General features: G+C 49.3%; 1 protein-coding gene across 1 annotated transcript; it reads left to right on the forward strand.

Moving 5' to 3' along the window:
* Positions 1–230: 230 nt before the first annotated feature.
* On the forward strand, positions 231–4,641 carry Spata3 (spermatogenesis associated 3). Its single transcript, XM_026396280.2, has 3 exons — positions 231–540; positions 4,097–4,276; positions 4,535–4,641. Exons 1-3 carry the CDS (start codon positions 231–233, stop codon positions 4,639–4,641), a joined length of 597 nt encoding a protein of 198 aa, XP_026252065.2.
* The last annotated feature ends 16,537 nt before the right edge of the window (positions 4,642–21,178 follow it).

Consider the following 21,178-nt stretch of genomic DNA (forward strand, 5'->3'; position numbering starts at 1 on the left):
CCAGGTTGGTGCCTGCACAGAAGACTGTCCCGGAGCCCTGGCTGTGGGAGCCACCCTGGCTTTTGTGACCTCACAGGGGGTATAAGTGACTGTTCTCTGGGACCTGGGTTCAGTCAGAGACCAGGGCTGAACACCTAGGGCAGAGGGCAGGGGCAGACGGCCCCTCTAAGAGGGAGCCCAAAGATTAGGCAGCTCCATGTAGGTTCAAGTTTAGGTTAAGAAGAAACACCATGAAGAAGAGCAAGAAGAAAAAGTCCGAGGCCAGACCACCCCGGGACTCGTCCATCTCTCCACGGGGCAGCTCCGACTCTAGCACCTCCCAGCAGCCCAGCTCTGAGAGCACCCATCCCAGCCCCCAGTCCACAACGCAACCATCCAAGTGCACCACACAGCAATCCAGCCCTCAGAAGCAGTTGAGCCCCGAGGGCAGCCCAAAGCAATCCGAGTCCCAGGCCCTCCCAGAACCGGAAGCTCATCCATCGTCTGAATGCCTGTCGTCCCCCCACACCAACAGAAAAGCAGCTCCTTCACCTAAGAAAGGTGGGCAGACTTCTAACTTCAGCAGTTCTAGCCTTCCTGTGGATGGGGTTTCCGGGCTGGTTCTTGTAGGGAGGGGTACGTGGCGAATGTGTTCCGGAACTGTGCTTGTGGAGGGTACAAGATTTTTTTTTTTTTTTTTTAACGTAAGAGACCAAGATTCCTGAATTTTGTCATTTCTCACCATCATGAGTCTCGCTGGAGACAGTCATGCACACATATAATTTGGCTTTAGAGTAATACTAGCTCGTTAGGAGTCAGCAGTACAGTGTGAGTGCAAAAAAATTCGAGCCAAAGGTACATTTAGAGAAGTATATGGTTTATAACAAGGGAGGTGATCATACTGATCTGCTGTCTTCATCAGGCCGTGCCTGGGAACTATAAAAGATGACTAACAAACTAGTCCAAAGAAGATAGTCCAGGTGATGGAGGGTGAGAGGAGGCAGGGGAATGAGGATGTTGGAGGACGCATTTGTCAGAGCAAGATGTGAACAGTCTTTCTGTGTTGTCCCCAGAAGTCTGACTAAGGGCCATGGAGAGGCCCAGACAATATATAAGACTCCCAGCTAAATTTTAATTTCAACAAACAGCAGAGAATTTTTTATATGTGTTTCCCCAAATCATGGACCTCCTGTTACATTTTTATTTGCTAAAATGGCAACATTACCCATGGGAGACGCTAGAGGCAGACAGATTTCTGCTCAAGGTAAAAAATACTTTGCAACAGTGAGTGGCTGTCTAGGAAGAGTGCTCCTGACTTCTCGCCTAGTCACAAAGAGTCTGAGCCAGCGTGGGTGTGGAGAGGAAGTTCAGTGGCGTTCAGGAAGCGGGCTGTCTTGTACGACGAACGTGATGGCGCTGGCTAACTGCATTGATATCGCACTCAGCGCAAGCCCAACATCAGCTTGATCTAGGTTTGTCGGCTCACCGGACAGCCCTAGAAGGAGGCACTACCTCGTGGCCATTCTGTACATAAGGAAACTCGTAGAAATCAAACTCACTCTGGAGCAGGCGCTTGTAATAGTGAGAGGGAAACTTGTTCTCTTCTCTAGAATCCTCATTCATAACCACAGCTCCACCTTTCAATTCCAGGAGGCCTTGTGGTCTCCCCAGGAGGAAGAACACCCTTCTCTAGGCTTCTCCTGCACCTGCCGTGAGCCAGGGTCATTACCATGACCTTCAGCCACAGTTCATTCTTCTGGGAGGGTAGCAAATGAGAGATGCAAGTGAGGGTGCTAAATCCAACAAGTCTTGTGACAACAAGACTTGTATAGCTTAGAGTCCATCCTTGACATATGGCAATGGTCTTGAGTGCTCTACTGCATATTGTGTATATTGTGAGCATCAACTATGAACACAAACATTTCTGGATTATGACCTTCAGAGCTGGTATCTGTAGAAAGTAAAACTTTTTTTTTTTTTTTTTTTTTTTTTTTTTTGCAATACTGGAGCTTAACCAGAGCCTTTGCACATGCTAGGCACATGTTCTATACTGAGCTACAGCCCAGTCCTGGTCTACTTTTCTAAATGATCAGTCTGTGTGGAATACCCCAGAACTCTCACTTTTCATTCCTAAATCTTTTAATGAGTGCCTATAACTTACCCCAGGAGGGAATTCAGCTTACTGAGGAGGCAAAGCAAGACATATTGGTAGCTCACTAATGATTATAGCAGACACTCTACACCTTTCTTCCAAAGGAATTTCCCCCTTTTGAATCCAAGTGGGAAGAAGTGTTGGAGATGGGGGATGGAGGTCTTTAAATAAAGGATGTCAATTTCTAAAGCCAAGCCTTTCTATAGGCAAAGTAGTGTAGCTCAAGAATGTGAGAGTCCTCCAGTAGCGTGGCTGTCATCAAAAAGAGGGACAATAGTGAGCAATCGAGGTTGAGGATCTGGAGAAATCGGAATTCTCACACGTGGGGCAGGGGGTCGAGGGACAGGGATTGTCAATGGTGCCACTGCTATAGAACTGCCTGGCAGTTCCCCAGAGGAATGTGAAGGAGCCGTATGATCCCACTCCTGGGTGTATGTCCAAGGATTAAGAACACGTCCACACAGAAGCTTACACATGGGTGTTCAGGGCATCAATATTTATAATAATCAACAAGTGAAGACAATCCAAGTGTCCGTCATCCAAAGGAGGATAAACAAGATGTGGTGTGAAATAACCACAATATAATATTGTGGAATATTCTTCAGCCAAAAAAAAAAAAAAAAAAGACATGATGTTCTCATGCATGCCACAATGTGGATGAAACTTGGGCTAAGTGGAAGAAACAGATCCCCCCCCCCCCCCCCCCACACACACACACATTGTCGGATTCCATTTACATGAAATGCCCAGAATGGGCAAATTATTCCCAAAAACTTGAGGGGACTAGCAAATGAGGAATGATGTCGTGTGGGGTATGTTTTTTTTTTTTTTCAGGAAATGAAAATGTTCTAAAATTAAATAATGGTGATGGTCCTACAACTTAATGCCACAAACCACTGAACACTCTTAAAAGGCTAAATTGTGTGGTCTTGGAAATACATCTCAATTTAAAACTTTTTTTAAAGGATAAGTCTTGCCTTTAGAATCCATGCCTTCCCCCACTTCAGGAAAAGTATGTGAGGAGTTTGGTCTAAGCTGGAAAGATGCTGAGTTTTCTGGTTGACCAGTGTGGCTACACAGACCTGGAAGAATCCTTAATCCTGCAAAATAGCGAGGAGAGGAAAAGGCCTCAAGTCCTCTCACCCAACAGCAGAGGGCGCCAACACCGAGTTCTGCTGGTTGCCATCCCAGAAGACAGAAAATGGGAGATTTCCTTGAGGAAAGAATTTCCAGGACCATAAACCAAAGCAGTGGTTGTCTTAGGGAAGAATCAGTAGCCCCCAGATAAATGGAGCACAGTACCTCCGATTCCAGGAGGCTCCATGCAGCCTCATGGAGGGCTCAGTCACCTGCTGGGTCATTTTGTCAGTGCCAGGGCAATAGTTTTTGCTGACTTTAGAAGTTAGCAATTCCCTCCATCCCCAGTGCTGCAAAAAAAGAAGAAGAAAAAGAAGAAGAAAAGAAAACCAGTTATCCACCTGGAGTCAAAGTTCGGTTCTACAATCTACTTGCCTATAGTAGCACATCCTTATATCCTTTGAGCCTCAGTTTCCTTATTTATAAAATGATACTAACAAGATGCCACTTCACAGGATGTTTGTGACAGTTAGCTGAGATGACCAGTGAGGGGAAGGTCTAGCACACCACACAGGTGTAAGCAGCGGCATGGTCAGGATTTTATTTTTCCCAGGTAGACGGCTCTGGAACCCAGACATTCTCCCGCGTAGCTAGTCTCCCCTCCTGCTTGGGAAGGGCTTGTGCTGTGGGAGGGCTGCTTTCCTTGGGCGGTCCAGTCCCACGTCCTTGATGATGCCTTGGAAAGCTCTCGGGTTTCCCTGGGAAGCCTGCCGTGGCCACGAACGAACAGCATGTCTGTTGTGGGCCTTCTAGAGCTGTACTCCAGGTTCTCCCCCGGCCTTCCCAGGGCAGGTGCATCCCTCATCTCTCTCCTTCTCTGTCCACCAGGGACTCAGACCCAGGTGGGCACTCAGACCTGCTCCTGTGCCGTGTGTCCGGGCAGCTTTGCTTGCTGGCGTCGTCTGGGGCTGTGCCACAGACGCATCTTCGATGTCCTTCTGCCTCAGCACTGCCAGGCCATGTCAGGGAGAGGACTCCTAAGCCACCTCACCTTCTACAGGTTCCCGAGCGCGTGCGCGGCTAGAGCCTGGGAAACACTTCCCAGAGCCAGGCTCTGTCCCTTGTTAGCAATCACCTGCGACATCTGGAATTATGGGCCAGAAGGAACGTCCTGCCCTCCACTTGCCTTCTCTTGGGCTTTGGGAGGCAGGGGCCCTTTCTGACCAGGCCTGTTCCCTGGGATACCCACCCATCTGCACAGAGAGGTGCCATTGCCTTCCTTCTGGAAACTGCTCCAAAGTCATCTCACTCTTCTCTTCTCCATAGAAGCCCTGCCTTCCTCAGAGCACAATCCCTCCCGGCCCTTCCTAACGTCCACGCCCTACGGGAGCTTTGTGAATAAACGCTCTGGGTGGCCTTTTACCACCTTCTAGGCCTCACCATAGACGGGCCTTCAGTTTCTTGTCCTGCACAGGAGTTTCCTCTGGAATTTAGTGATAAAAACTGACTGTGACTCATGATCTCCTCCAGGTGATCACAGGACCCCAACCCCTTCTTCAGAGCACGTCAGGCGATTTCGGGGACGGCGAGGGTCCTGTGGGCCCAGGCTGGTCTGCCAATGGCCACGCCCCACAGCCTCACCCACAGTCTCTGCCCCGCTTTTCCTCTTCCACAAACCCACCAAAAGAAATGTCATGGCTGCTATTGCCCCTCAAAAGAAGTCCCCTGTTCATGTCAGGAACAGGCTGAAGATGCCCACCCCCACATTCTCCCAGTGCTGCCTGGTCATTTGCTTGGGTTGGAAGAGGGATGTCCACCCATGCCCAGCTCTGGGTCCCTCTTGAACAGCCCCATCTGTACTCCACTGAGCAGGCCCTTCTCCTGGGAATTTCAACCCCCTCACCCAGGAGCAGGACCCCATCCTCCGCCCTCATCCCCCTCCTCCTTTCAGCACCCCCCCAACCCAGTCCTTCCTCTGTTTATGGATGAGAAACACCATCTCCAACCTAAGAGAAGCTAAGAGATACCAGGGTGTCTGGTGCCTGCATCCAGAAATACTTCACCGCCTAGTGAGCCCCATCCAAGAAGGACCCGCCCACCTCTCACCATGCCCAGTTCCTCCCACGCCTGGTGTGTCCATCCCTGTGCAGCCAGATGGTGCCATGAGTCCTCATGGGGTCAAAAACCAACCAGTAGTACTGAGGGGGACCAGAACATTTCCCTTAAAATGTGTGCAGCTTGCCTGTGAGCTGACAGTACACGAGTAGAAATGAGGACGCGAGGTAAGAAGTGCTGTGCCCAGCAGAGGTTCCAGGAGTGTCAGAACAAGAGAGTACGTGAGTCCACACTGGGGGCCAGTGTAGGTCATAGTGTCCCCAGTGCATGAGCTGAGTCTAAAAGGATCTCGGGATGCTCCACTGCTTAAAATAAAAAGGGGAGAACATTCCAAATTCAGGAAAAGGCAAACAGAAGGCGCAGCATTAAGAAAGGAAGGGGAAGGGGCAGGGCCAGTCTGGCCAGGGTCAGCTGCGTAGCCTTAGTTCTGTCCACATGTGAGCGGCTGCTTCCATACTCTGCATTGCCACTGAAGAGTAACGTTGGCTTTGGCTTAAAATACACAGCCACAGCCGGGTGCAGTGGCACATGCCTGTCATCCCAGAGTCTTGGTGGCCTAGGCAGGAGGATCACAAGTTCAAGGCCAGCCTCAGCCACTTAGCAAGACCCTGTCTCAAAATAAAAAATAAAAGGAGTGGGTTTGTAGCTCAGTGGTAAAGTGCCCCTGGGTTCAATCCCCAGAACCGGGGAAAAAAATACACATTCACATGAGATAAGAATCCCCATTTTGTAAGATTTTTATCAATTTTATCAATATCTATTTTATCAAAATAGATATTGCATTCTTAAAATGCCTGCCTTGCAGTGACTAGAGGAAGTGTGGATTTTCCTTACCTCCATAGTGGGATGTGATATGTTGTTTCCTGAGGTTCCTCATCTCTAAAATGAATGAAATGATAGGACCTACCTCACAGGATTGTTGTGAGGCTTGAAGATGACATTGGGTGTGAGACGTCTAGCACAGGGCCTGGCACACTGGGCCTCAACCGCCCTCGTCACCTGCTCCCCTCCTGGGCAGCTGTTGTCCCAGACCAGCTTATCCTTGGGTCCCAGGGGTCTCTCAATAGGGTGTCTTGGAAGGGGTGGGGGGAATAAGTGTTATTTTAAGAGAAGATCAAGAGGGTCCCCCTATATCTGTGATGGGTCATCAGTCCACCCATCCTCAAGGAAGGAACCCCATTGTGGCCATTTCCTCCTGCTGCAGACACTGGGAAGCTCTCTTCCCAAACCCCCACTACCTGCTTTGCTTTCCAGATATTCAAGAAAACGCTCATCTCGGCATAACTCCAGAGCTCCAAGCACTTGGGTCTGTTGCTGTGGCTCTGGGGGCCCTGGGAGCTGCCTACTACATCATTGAATCCCTGTGAACAAGCCCCCAGCCCAAGGTCCGGCAGGTATGAAGAGCCCCTGTCCCTTCTGTGAATGGACGTGTCTGCAGGTGGACATGTCCCCCACCTCTCAGGGAAAGCTTGAGAGTGAGTGACTCATTTCTGGCCTCAGGGTGAGCTGGCACGGCTCTCGGGAAGCCCTGGATGCCCTCAGATCATGACAAGACCATTGTTAAGATCATCAAAACAACCAGGCATGGTGGTGCACGCCTGTGGTCCCAGCAGTTTGGGAGACTAGGGCAAAAGGAGACTGAGGCGACTATATGGCAGGATCCTCTGGGGCCGGGAGCAGGCCTTCCACAGCCACTGTCCGTCCATCCTCCCCTGTCTCGGAGGGCTCCCTAGGAGCAGAGCCTGAGGCGAGGACTGGGGTGAAGGTGACTTGCTGCCGGGAGAGGGCAGTGAGGGGGCCAGAAAGGGCAGAGAAGGTGCTGAGCATGGAGAGGTGAGGCCGCAGCCAGACCCAGGCAGCACCGACCAGGAGCTACACCCCAGAGCTGCACCTCTGGTGCCCCTGTGTCCGTCAGTCTAGAGGGCTGGAGGGCAGGAGTGTGTCTTTTGTGGAAAAGGCAGCTCCCTTTTGGCTGAGGGCAATCCCTGGAAAAGCGGGCAGCTCTGAGCCATTAACAGCCCAAATTCCCAATTCTCCGCTCCAGAGGCACCAGCCCAGAAAAGGGGCTGGGTGAGGCACCAAGAGCATCCACTGTGATGCCCGTGGCCAGATTCCTGGGAGGTGACAGTGCAGGGGTCATGAGAGGCATTTCAGCCCACCCCCAGGCTTCCACTGCTCACAGAGTGGACAGGTACTGGCCATAGTCATGCATGATGTTGGGAGTATATGCTCAAGACATCTCAGAGCCAAGGAGATAAAGCCCAGTGGGAGCTCAGCACCCTCTCAAGGGCTCCTGCTACCGGTCCCAGGGACATTCATGGAATAGTATTAGAAGCACCTTAAGCTTTAGGCAATGCCACAGCAGGTTAAGAGTCTCGGTCTCCTCATCAGTAGGTAGGGAGAGCATCGGTGCCCTCTTCTTGAGTTTGTGGGGGCCCTCGAGGAAGGAGGGGGAGACAGCACATGGTGACATTGAGTCAGGTCCAGTAGATGCCAGGAGCTTTGTGAAAGTGTCACAGCCTCAAGGAAGACGCCATCTCCATGTGGCTCTTGGGGGCTGAAAGGACACAACATCAAATGGAAGAAATTGAAATCCTGAGTAACGTATTTTTCCGTAAAAGGATCTTAGCTGCTCAGCCCTCACCCCCGAGAGTGTAAAACTGGAGAGGCACCAGATTCCCGCTCACAGAGAATTGGGAATCGTCTGAGCCAACGGCTCTGTCCTTATTATTATTTTTTTTCTTACAGATCCAGTTTCCATCAAAGGATCTCACTTGTCACCAAAAAGAGCAAAAAAGAAAAAAAAAGGGAAAAATAATCTTGTGTCTTTAGTCTGTTTTATTCAGAGATACAAATGGGCAGGGAGGTAAGTGCGGGGGCCTTGGGGACTTTCTGAGCCACATGTAAACCACAGGCCCAGGTGGAGCACTTCCTCTGTGCACACACAACAGAACAAACTGTTTGAGCTGTTCCCACTCAAAAAGCAGGAATTATAAAGCCTATATAACCCGCCAGCTGCACTTCCACTGGGTGGGAATCCAGCAGTGGGCGTGGAAGAACCGACGGGCACATTTCCAGGCCTTCAGGACAGAGGCCCTGGCCCCACAGTGCGCTCTCTAGGCAATGGCTGCCCTGCGATGGGGGCAGCCCAGAAGCTACCTTGTGGTTAGTCTTGGCCAGTGCCCAGGGGCTGCCACATCTAGCTCCTGAGCAGCCAGGTAGAAGTCTCAGTTCAGCATGATCCCAGCAAACACCAGTAGGAAAGGGGACATCAAGAGAGAAGGGAGAACGGTCACTCCTGGGTTTAGTGGCCACTGGGGCCACCTTGGAAGGTGATGGACTACAATGACAGAGTAATCCAACCCCAGGAGGAAAGATGGAACCTTGGTACACCCACTGGTGGGAGACTGCTGGGAGGAAGGGGGCTAATTCCCCTGCACTTTTGTACTCTGGCAAGGAACCCCCAACCCCACCCCAGGCACAGAAGTGCAATCAAGGGAAGGTGGGATAGAGACAGGATAAGGACAACCCTGAAGGCCATGCCCAGGGGACCTGGGCTTCTCTAAGAATTGGCCAAGGGGGCTGTTGGGACAGCCCCTTGCGGAAGCAGAGACCAGTCTTCCTGCAAAGGCCTGGGCAGGGCTGGTGCAGGAACCCCAGAGCCCCTCCACCACGCCCTAACCCCACGATTTCCTTTCCGAATTTGGCACTAGCAGGTTGGGAGGGGGTACCCCTGATGGACAGCCGCCTTCTCTGAGAAGCCAGGTTCCCAAGGAAGAAGGCTGAGATCCAGGAGGGTACGGTCTGGATGAGGAGGGCCATAGGCATCAGAGGCCCAGTGACTGTTGTTTTTGGACTGTGGCTCCTCTGACTAAAGACACTTAACTCCATTTCCTGGCATATTAATCAGGTCCCCTTTTGTTGTACATGACAACATAACTCAAAGTGGCCCAACCTGTAGAAGAAGAGAGAGGCTTCTAATGCTGCTTGCTCCAGGGGCATAGGGCGTGTTTCCCCTCCACACACACACCCCACACCACCACCCCGCCCCACCCTCTCTCTGTGCCTTTGCAGACAGTTCCATGCCCATCACAGCAGCAACAGCCCCCCAGCCTCCCAAGGTCAAGCCTAGCAGGGAGGACACGCTGGCCCAATCCCCTGCAGCAAAAGGCTTCGCAGGTCCTGCATCCCTCCTGGAACTGGTGGTCTCGCCCCGGGAAATGCAGTGCACTGACTGACCAGGCCAGGGCTGCAAGGCCATCTGAGAGCTGAGAGCAAGGTAGGAGGCGTTTCAAAACAGCCATGTGTAACCTGTGGCGAGAAGAAATGGGAACAGAGGTCGTGCAGGAGCTTGCCGGTTGCTCACCCCTTCCTGTCCACCACCACCACCATGTCACCAGGATGAATGTCTGAGTGGCCTGGAGCAAGAGCTCATGGCTATCTTGGGCTGCAGCCCCCTGGCAGTTAGATTCTCTGGGCAATGGTGACCTGGGCAGCTTCACACTCCTACCCAGGGAAATGTGGGACAGTACTGTTGGCACAGTGACTTGGGGGATCAGGGGAGCTGTTAGCACTGAAGGCCAAGAATGCAATGCACAAAAAGTCTATAATCATGATCCTGCCCAGGAGGCCCAAGGCATCATTAACCATCACTGCCCTGGGACTCATCTGTGGACACTCCTGCACCGGCCTTGCACCAGGCTCAGTGGCTCGTCATGGACTGCAGGGATCTCTCCTGAAAGTGTGCAGGCAAAATGACGCCATGCCAACAGTCCCCCTCTTCCTTCCTGCCGTGCGCAGGTTACCTGCCCACTCTGCTGTCAGGTCCTGGAGGCAGGGGCCAGGGCCTTTTCCTCTCTTGGCTCCTTCCCAGATCAAAAGAGAATCTCAGGAATAAGCCTTTGCCCTTGAGTGCATTTTGGATAAACTGAGATTTGGGTTGGGTCATTGTATTCAGGGTGGTTTATAAATATGATCATTGGATTGGACTATATTAATTACTACCAATTTCATAAAACAGCCCCTTATAGGTTCTTTTGAAAGAGAAGTTTAAAGCTGGAGAGAAGAGTAGCCAGTTATCTCTCAAATACGGTGCAGTAACCAAGGCTGCTGTGGCTGAGAGTTGGGGACAGCTGGTGGAGGCTGGGCCTGCAAGTCGAGCATCTTCACCAGGTTGGGCTCAGACCCTGGCTCTGCACATGGTCTCGGGATCAGATTGGTCAGGTCTGCCCCACTGCAGAGACCTCTTCAAGGGTGGAAGAAGGTCACAGGATGGGGATACAAGGAGCAAAGGGTGGAAACAATTCCAAGAAGCCTCCTCCTCCTGCAGCTGCCTGCCTGATCCACCCAGCTCACTGTGCCAGGGGCACAGGACCATCTGAGAGGCCCTTTGCCTTATGGATCCAACTCTGGGCTCCATCCTTTCCACCTGCACCCCAAAGCACAGCCACCCTCCCACTGGCTGTGATGCCCACCCCAGTACACCAGCCATGTCTGCATGACAGGGGAATGGAGAAACCTGGACTCAGGGAACTGAACTGCCACAGAGAGACAGTCCTAAGACCCAGGGGTACAGCCCAGTTCTCCTATGGGGGCTCATGCTATGTGCCTAGGGCAGGAAACCAGACCTGAGGTCACTGATAATCCATCAAGATGGGACAGCTGTAGCTGCTGTTATAGGTTCTGGCTTCACTGGGGGTCTCACAAAGACCTCTGTCCCCACCCAGCACCTTCTCTGTGCATGCAGTGTGTCACCACACCTCATATACCATCACCAAGAGTCAGAGCAGGGGTTTGATGTGTATGTGAGTAGCACTGGGGTTGGAACTGCTCCACCACTCCACCACTGAGCAGCCCCAGAGCAGGGACTTGAGTTGGCACAATGCTCTTGCCAGTGTTCCAAGAAGCATTTCTGGCCCATGTCAAGTGGAACCAAGCCAGAAGCTGGCACAGCATAGGATCCAGGAGCCCTGAGGTGACTTCATTCAAGGGGTGTGACATCATTGACTGCCACTGAGGAAAGTGTCCAAGAAAGAGGGCCAGGTTGGTCCCAGCTGCAGGGCTGAGCAGGAGTTCAAGCTTGGATACCTCCAGGAGAGGTGGAGGTGGAGCGTTCAAGCTTGGATACCTCCAGGAGAGGTGGAGGTGGAGCGTTAAGGAGGAGAGTTCTATCCCAGTCTGGAGTGATGGGTCTCAGTTAAGAGTCCATAAAACAGGTGAGCAGAAATGCCCACTTTCCTTCCCCCGGAGTCCGGACAAAGGGTCTCCCAGCTCCATGAAGAAACTGAACCGGAGAAGCTGTGTCCTCCTTTAAGTCTCCCTCCTCCTCTCCCCTCCATTTTTTCTCCCTCTCTCAGCTGCCACCACCAGTGGTACAGAGCAAACTGCTGGTGTGCGTTCTGGAGGACCTGGTCACACCGGGGCAGTGGTGTTAGGATCACAGTCTGCTGTGGATGGTACCGAGTTTCCTTGCTTTACCTGATGGGGTGCTACTCCCCAGGGGTTGTGGCAGCGCTTCCAATGGGCAGATGAGTCAGCTTCAAGGACTCAGTGTGTGGAAGGTCCCGGAGCCTCTCTACCTGGACAGCGGTGCACAGGAGAAGCTAGGTGGCCGACTGTTTTGTGCCTTTGGTAATCAGTGTTTCCTATTATTTGGAGACATGGCTTCCTCTGTGGGAACAGGCAGAGGAGAGTCATTTTCTGGTGGAATTAGGAATTGATTTAATTTCAGAAACTTCCAAGTTCTTTGCCCCTCTCCCTCCATCTCACTCACTCATGGAAGCCACGACCTTGCTTAAATCCAGCACTCTGCCTCCTGCCCACTGGATCTGTGCAGCTGAACTTGAGGAGGCTCAAAGGAAGTTTTCATTTTGTGGGTAAAGTACCGAGGAATGGAATTTCTGGGTTTAACTTGATAAGAAAGTGCCATGCTGCTCTTCAAAGAGGTCGCACCTCCCCACCACAACAAGAGCCTAACCATTCAAAACAGAAACTGTGTTACTCCTTTGGCGGGGGACAGGACGGGGACTCTACTGATCCAATGACAGGATATTTTGTTGTATTAAGAAATTACGATTCATTTTTAGGTGGGAAAGTGATTTTATGGCTAGGTTTAAAAGGAAGGCCCCATCATTTAGAAATGTGTAGAAATACTTGTGGTTGAAATACTGGAGGGTCAGGAGGTGGGAGATGAGAATCAGAGGCAGACTAGCTCGGAGCTGATCCTTGTGGAAGTCAGGTGACAGTCGTGTGCTGGGCTCATCATCCTCTTCACTGACGGGGTTCAGGGCATGCCACCTCCAAAATGCCACTCTGGCATAAGGATTGTTTTAAGCAGAAAGCCATTGAGGAAAAGGTCATCACAGGACAAGCTCTCTGCCCTCTCCCATCCACCTGAAAACAGAACATCAATTCCTCTTATGAAAGAGCCCCACCCCCACCTCCTGCACCAGGAAGGGAGAACAACTGCACCCGGGGGTCCGATGGCATGAGAAAGAGTCCACACAGACAAACCTCACCCACTACCCTTATCTACCACTGGCGTCCCCACATGTGTGCCCACCCAGTTAGCCACCTCTTGTCACTCCTCTACAAAATCCTTGTTCTTGGCTAAGATTCTATGTTAACCTCTGAGTTACCCGTCCCTGAGTGTCCCCACGTGTACCTGAGATGCACTCATTCATCAACTTCGGCTTTTCTCTTGCTCATCTGCCTTTCGTCAGTCAATCTGCCAGGCACAGCCAGTGAAACCAAGTTGGGTAAAGGGATATTTTTTTCCTTCCTATTATGATCTGAATCTTTTGTCCCTTGCCCCAAATTCATATGTCGAATCCTAAGCCAATCCCCAGGGTGACAGTGTTCGGAAGGGAGGGGGGTTGGAGAGATGATTAGGTCATGAAGGTGGCACCCATGAGTGGGATCAGTGCCCCTATAAAAGAGGCCCAGAGTGGGTCTGCCCCTCGGGGCACATGAGGAGGCAGCAAAGAGCCACCAGGGAATTCTCACCAGAAACTAAACCTGCCGGCTCCTGGTCCTGGACTCCCCAGCCTCCAGGACTGGGAAAAGTAAGTTTTGCTCCCCCGGCACCATCAGAAACACAAACCCTTCTGTGTCCCCACAGGCAATGCTGCAGCGGGGGCAGCCGTGGGTGTCCTCTGGTCCAATTCAGTTCTGACGCTGTCTACCTGGAGGTAGCATCAGCTGACACAGCCTGAGAGCTGGGTCTCCAAGGCTACCCCCTTCTGCCTTCTGATGCAGGTCACCAGCCGGAGGTGGTCTTGTCTGTGTTTCTAACCAACCAGCTGTAAACCAGGGTTCCCACTACCCCTCCTCCAGTTCAATTAATTTCCTAGAACAGTTCACAGGACCCAGAAACACGTTGACTGATTTATTATAAAGGGTATTGCAAAAGGTGACTGGGGTTATGCCTCAGTGGTAGAGTGCTTGCCTAGCATGTGTGAGGCACTGGGTTCAATCCTGAGCACCACATATAAATAAATCAAAAATAAAGGTACATCAACAAGTAAAAAATCGCTTTTTTAATATTTATTTTTTAGTTATAGGTAGACATAATATCTTTATTTTGTTTTTACGTGGTGCTGAGGATCAAATCCAGTATCTCCCACATGCTAGGCGAGTGCTCTGCCACTGAGCTACAGCCCCAGCCCCCTAAAAACTAGTTTAAAAATATAGGATAATGCAAAGGACACAGAGAAAGAGATGCATAGGACAAGGTACGAGGGAAGGGGTACAGGGGAGTGTCCAAGCCCTCTCCCCAGGGCACCACCCTCCAGGACCTTCTCGTGCTCAGCTATCTGAAAGCTCCCTAACCCTGTCCTTTGGGGTTTTTAATGGAGACTTTATCGTATAGGCATGACTGAAGCATGGACAACCGTGTGGACACATGATGTGATCATACCCAAAGGGCACCATCTAATGCTAATACAGTCGGGGGACCCAGCAGGCCTGTCTGTTCAGATTCTTCTTGGTGCCTCTGTGCAGAATTCCTCCCTCCAGGTTTGGGACAGGATCTCTCCAGAATGAGGAGGGTCTTGTGACCTACTATCAACAGGGGTAGAACTGAGAATTTCTTTTTTCTTTTTTTTTTTTCCCCTATGCAAAAGGATCACACATTCCAGGCTGGGCAACTTAGAGAGATCCTGCCTCAAAATAAATTTAAAAAGGGCTGAGGAGGTAGCACAATGGTAGAGTGTTTGCTGAGCATGCACAAAGCCCGAGGTTAGATCCCCCGTACTGCATAAAGAAAAATCAGTTAGTCAATAAGTAAGTAAGTAAATAAATAAAATGCACTCATAGGAAAAGGACTTGAAGAGAAAAAAACAACTCTTGGGGGCTGGGGATGTGGCTCAATGGTAGAGTACTTGCCTACCAAGTGCAAGGCCCTGGGTCTAGGAGTCAGCATCCCCCTCCCCCCCCCCAAAAAAAAGAAAAACCCAAACCACACAATAACAAAAAACGGTCCCAGTGGTTCCCCATCTCATTGAAAGCCAGAGCCAGGGTCCTTGCAGGGCCTCTTTTCTCAGACTGCAGCTCCTGGCCCCTCCAGACTCCGTTACAGCTGCACAGGCCTCCTGCCGGTTTCTTGCCTGTGCCCAGCACCATCTTCCCCAACAGCCCACGGCCACGTTGCCTTCTGTTCTGCTCATTTGCACAGGAGCCCCCCACCCCAGCCAGCTTAAAACTGCAAATTTCCACTAACTCTCATTCCCCGTTGCGCTAACATCTGTTGCTTATGGGAGGGTTGCCTGCCTCCCTCTGCTAGCCTGGAAGCTCAATGGGACCAGTGTCTCTCTATTTTGTCATTTGCTGATGTATTACCCGCTCCTAGAACAGTATCCTGGTACAGAAAGGGGTCCATAATATTCTGCTCAGATTGGAAGGAGGGAAGACAGAGTGGGAGGGAGAGCAAGAGGGAGAGCAAGAGGGAGAGCAAGAGGGAGAGAAGGAGATAGTGCAGTTCTTTTCTAGGAAAAGGGGGCCACATTTGGAGACATTTTTTTTTATCCTACTGGTATTTTATTTTAGTTAATTTGCTGTCCATTATAATTACCTTGTTTCATTAGTTAACATCAGAATAAAATCTAGAGTCATTTCTTGGCCTAGGGGATGGGCCCGTCTTAGAATAAATTCAACTGCTAGGATGGATTTATTCCCATGCATGTCAGTGGCTTTGAGGAGCATCTTAGGGGGCTACAGCTGCACATCCGGATCCCAGAGCTCTGTGATAGCAAGGATTGGCGTTAGGTAGTGGTTAGTAATGAGCAGTGACTTGCAAACCGTAACACAGCAGGGTCGTGGGGGTTCTTTGAATTCCTTTAATGAACAATCAAGTAGCTTGTAGAACAACAGCACATGTACTGACCCTGAGGAAAAAATAGGTAAAAAATAAAGGGAGCTAATTAAGACATGTCAAAAAGGAAAGGCCAGGACTGGGGTTGGGGCTCAGTGGCAGAGCGCTTGCCTCGCACATGTGAGGCACTGGGTTCAATCCTCAGCACCACATAAAAACAAATAAATAAAATAAAGGTATTATGTCTGTCTACAACTAAAATAAATAAATATATATATATATATATACACACATAACTGAGTTAGCCCAAATATAAATATTTATATTTTATATATGTGTATGTATATATTTACACACACACACACACACACACACACACATATATATATATATATATATATATATATATATGTATTTTTTTTTAAAGGAAAGACTAGGGCTGGGGTAGTGGCTCAAGTGGTAGCGCGCGCCTGGCATGCGTGCGGCCCGGGTTCGATCCTCAGCACCACATACAAACAAAGATGTTGTGACCGCCGAGAACTAAGAAAAAATAAATATTAAAATTCTCTCTCTCTCTCTCTCTCTCTCTCTCTCTCTCACTCTCTCTTTAAAAAAATAAAAATAAAAATAAAGGAAAGACTAATGAGGCTCACTCCTGGCAAAGTTGACTAAGGTCATTGTAAAGTGAGGATTTATGGCCGTAGGTTTCTCAATGTATTTCAGAAGGGAAATTTCATAAATAGCACAGGCACTCTAAGATGAAGTCTGTTAATGCAGGTGTTGACCCCCAAAACTGAATTCACACAGAACTGACTTGTAGATGAAGTCCCCCTAAATAGGGTGGTCATCATGACAGTTCTGAAGAGGACCAACCAGGGTCACAAGTTCCCCTTCCCAATGTGATCGAGGAGCTAAATGTGATTGGGAAAGACCACAGAATGTGGACCCCAAAGAGTAATAAATTTGGAAGGGACATTATTTTTTTTATTGTTCTCTGCTTAGAGTCTGTCTGTCTGTCTGTCTGTCTCTCTCTCTCCCCACCACCCCCGTCCCAATCCAATTAAGACATCTGTCAAAAGAGAGAGAGAGAGAGCCCTCTGCTTGATCCTTTCTATATTTTTCACTCATAAAATTCTTTTGCCTGACTTTTTGTGTCTGACTAAATTTTCCTTCATTGGAACACAAGAAGCGAGGTTTGGGGCTTCAGTTCTACATGCTTCTGTAACATTGGGACAATAATCTGGTGGGGGTCCCAAAGCTCCTCTGGTACTCTCGTGGTCTTTGTCCTTCTGTTTCAGGGCTGGGAACTTCCCGGAAACTGGAAGACACTCCCACTTTAAGCCCCTATTCTTGCCATTGATTCAGAAAGATTTCAGACATGTTGCTCAGAGTAACAGGTAACAAGCTTATGAGAAGGGATGGGATGGGGGAAAGGGAACACTCCCAAGGGACAGAGTGGTCCTCTCAGAGAAGAGAGCGACTGCACCCTATCCAATTTTATTAGGGATCCCCCAGAAGTTTCTAGAAAGAACCACCCAGGTTTACTTCTTGACTTTTAATGGACAACAGGGTGACCTCAGACCTTTAAGCGTGATACACTAATACGGCTGCCATGACAACTCTGGGTCACTTCTGTCCAAGCTGACCAGCTCTAATTGGATTCTTAACCATAAATTCTTATAGATTTTATGGTTAGGAGGAATTATCTTTATCTCCTGAGTTCCAGGGGTCACAAAAGGGGTCACAAAAGTCTCCCCCTTTACGGTAACTTGGGCTCCTCTTATCGACATGATTTGAGGCCTGCTTTTCTCTGCCAGATAAGGGGTAGTTTGCTGAGGAATGTGACATATCCTGTCCACTTAAGCCAGGCAGGGCTTCAGGTAAATGGTTTCTGGGAAAAGATAGTGTGTGGGGTCACTGTGCTTACTGAGAGAAAAAGTAGGCCCAATTCTCCACCACGTCGGCTTAGGAACTGACTTCCTCAACCAGACTCCTAAAGCACAAGAAGTAAAATCAAGAATCAATAAATGGGATGCTATTTAAAAAAAAAAAAAAAAAAAAGGCTTCTTCACAGTAAAGGAAGCTATCAAAAATGTGAAGAGAGAGTCTACAGAGTGGGAGAAAATCTTTGCCACCGGCACCTGAGATAGAACATTAATCTCCAGGATACATGAAGAACACAAAAAAATTAACATCAAAAAAAAAAATAACTATCGATAAATGGGCTAAGGAACTGAACAGACTTCACAGAAGAAGAAATACAATCGATCAACAAATTTGAAAAAATATTCAACATCTTTACCAATTAGAAAAAGGCAGATTTAAACTACACCCAGATTCCATTTCACTCCAGGCAAAATGTCAATTATCGATAATACAAGCAACAATAAATGTTGGCGAGGATGTGGGGGGAAAGGTACACTAATACATTGCTGGTGGGACTGCAAATTGTTGCAACTACTCTGTAAAGCATATGGAGATTCCTCAGAAAACTTGGAGTGGAACCTTCATTTGACCCAGTTATCCCACTGCATGGTATATACTTAAAGGACTTAAGATCAGCAGACTACAGTGATGCAGCCACATCAGTGTCTACAGCAGCTCAATTCACAATAGCTAAACTATGGAACCAACCTAGATGCCCTTCAACAGATGAATGGATAAAGAAACTGTGTACATATACACGGTGAAATATTACTCAGCCTTAAAGAAGAATGAAATTATGGCATTTTTCCAGTAAATGGATAAAACTGGAGAATATTATGCTAAGTGAAATAAGTCAATCTCCCTCAAAACAAAGGCTGAATGTTTTCTCTGATATGCAGATGCTGATTCACAATAAGTGTGTAGGGGATGTTCACCAGATTGGACAGGCAGGAGTTGGGGGAAGAGAGGGGGATTGGGAATGGGAAAGACAGTAGAATTAATTGGACAAAACATTCCTATGTTCATATATGAATGAATACACAACCAATGTAATTCCACATTATGTACAATCACAAAAATGGAAAGTTACACTCCATGTATGCATGATATGCCGAAATACATTCTACTGCCAGGTATAAGTGAAAAGAACAAATAAAAAATTAAATAATAATAATAATAATAATATTTTTTGAAAGTGTGGGGGGGGTCAGCACATTGGGTATATTTTTAAAAAATAAAATTTTTTAGTTGTAGATTGACTCAATGCCTTTATTTGTTTTTATGAGGTGCTAGCTAGGATTGAACTCGGTGCCTCACACTTGCAAGGCAAGTGCTCTACTGAGCTACAACTTCAGCCCAACAGTGGGACTATTTTACAGAATGATTCCCTAAACCTCATGTTCCCACCACTCTTGCCTGTCTGTCTCCTATCACTTCAAAGAGGACTACCTGACGGGTGGATGAGGGTGGAAGAGACAGGAGTGGAGGAGGTATGTTGACCAGACACGTCTACCTTTCTCACTCTGACCTCCAGGGGTTGTATAGCCTGAGGTGAGCCAAAGACCCATGGCTGGCTCCTGTACTGGGTGAACTTTTAGGGGGTCAGGTATTAAATAATGCCTTGCTTCCAGGCTTTCTCTCTCACCTTTTTCAGAACAAAGTGATCTAGGTTCAGAGCCAAAGATGCATCAGCAGGTGAGTCCTGAGGCAAGAAGATATGGAAGAGGAGGTGAGAGTGTTCGGTGGAATTCCATTTAAATACTAATAGCCGGCCTCTGCCCTCCAAGCCACCCAGGGCCCTCCATTGCTCCTCTTCAAAAGGAGAGGCAAGAAGAGGCTGCAGAGCTGGGAACGAGGCCCTTGGCACAGGGGATCGGCTGCAAGTTTACCTCTTGCAAAGCAGCTCCCTGGAAACCTCCAGGGGCAAAGTGACTCAAAACACACATCCCAGCATCCCGCGGGCTCTTGGCATGGGCAGCTTCCCGCCTCCTCAGCCTACCCGGCTGGGGCCATGCCCAGCTGCTCCTTTCTCGTCCTCCCCACACTTTTCACAGGCCATGGCAAACATGCAAAGCCCGTATTCAAAGCCCCCTATTGAAATCTTTCTGAAAATGCAAATTTTCAAGAGTAAATTCTTCTTTTCAAACACTTTAAACTCGCACATAGCCTTGAGAGGTATTAGGCACAACAGGATTTCCCCTGGCACAAGCAACGCCTTTAGAAATACTGTTTGCATTAAAAGGGGCAGAACTTGGAGCTGGGAAGCCAGGCTTGAAAATCAGAGGCAGGAGGCTCACCCCTTGGGGGATGCCTCACTGCCACCTTGGCCTTGGTCTCCTCCACCCTTTTTATTCACTGCTACTCCTTTGGTGCCACATTAGTCCTGGATGACTAGGGACTCAGCAAGACAGATTTGTTGCCCACCAGCAGCTCAAATCCAGTGAGCTGCCTAAACCTCTAGCCAAGCCACTTCCTCCCCTCTCCAGGGGCCTGTTGCTGCCTGTTCCTTTCACTCCCAGAACCAGGGGCCCTGGGTTCAGCCCCTCCCCCAGAGGAGCAGACCCCACAGGCATGACTTCTGTCGGGGAGCAGGGCACATTTCTGTCATCCTTCCCCAGCCTGCTTGGCATCACAAAGACTAGCGCCCTAAGCTGCTGCTCCTGGCTCAGCCACCGCCCCCCTACCATTCCTGGGTGTCCTTGCTCCCCAGAAGCTCCCCCAGGAGGAGGGGTGCCTCTTCTTCCTCCTCTCCAGCATCAGAGAGATTGGAGCCGAGATCACGGGGAAAACAGATTTCTTTTCCCTTCTCCACACTTTCCTCCACCAAGCAATCATTGGGTTAAAATGGCCATTTTCCCCCTTTGGTTCTGATTTCATACCATATATTTATAACCTGCTTTTCCCACTTTTCAAGAGCACAGCAGGAGACAAGACAGGAGGAGGGCAGAGAGACTTGGCTCTAAGGTTGCTTCCCAACCTTAGAACCTTGGACAAAAAGCTATGAGCGATGGTAACACGCTGAGGGGAACCCTCAAGGCCTTCTGCTCACATTCTTCTTGGCCTCTCTGTGCAGCACGCCTTCCTCCTGGATATGGACAGGACTCTTTGGAATGAAGTTCTTCAAGGAAGAAAGTTCTACAGCTTCCAGATTTTATGGCTTGCTTTGGGGAAGAGAGGTTCTAGGTTCCATGACCTGCCTTGGGAAGAAGAATTCTAGTTTCTATGACTCACTTCAGGGGAGAGAGCACAGCAGGAGACAGAGGATAGGAGGAGGGCAGAGACACTTGGCTTCTGAGGTTGCTTCCCAGGGCTTCTGATTTCCTCAGCAGGCCAAAGTGCCATGCTTTGGGGTATTGTATTCTGAGCACCAACTGCTGCCAACAGCATCCTGGGTTGCAATGGGTCATTGGCCACATCCTGAGAGAGTGCCTTTGAGCCTGTGAATTTCCTAGCATTCCAAGTGAGAGTCCTAGGATCACTCTTATTGGACCAACTTAGGTCATGTAACCACCAATGGTTGGAAGAGGTAGGTAACTCTTTTTTTTTTTAATATTTATTTTTCAGTTTTTGGCGGATACAACATCTTTGTATGTGGTGCTGAGGATCGAACCCCGGCTGCA

Source organism: Urocitellus parryii, chromosome 1 (genome assembly GCF_045843805.1).
Source record: "Urocitellus parryii isolate mUroPar1 chromosome 1, mUroPar1.hap1, whole genome shotgun sequence".
In the NCBI taxonomy this organism is placed as follows: Eukaryota; Metazoa; Chordata; class Mammalia; order Rodentia; family Sciuridae; genus Urocitellus; species Urocitellus parryii.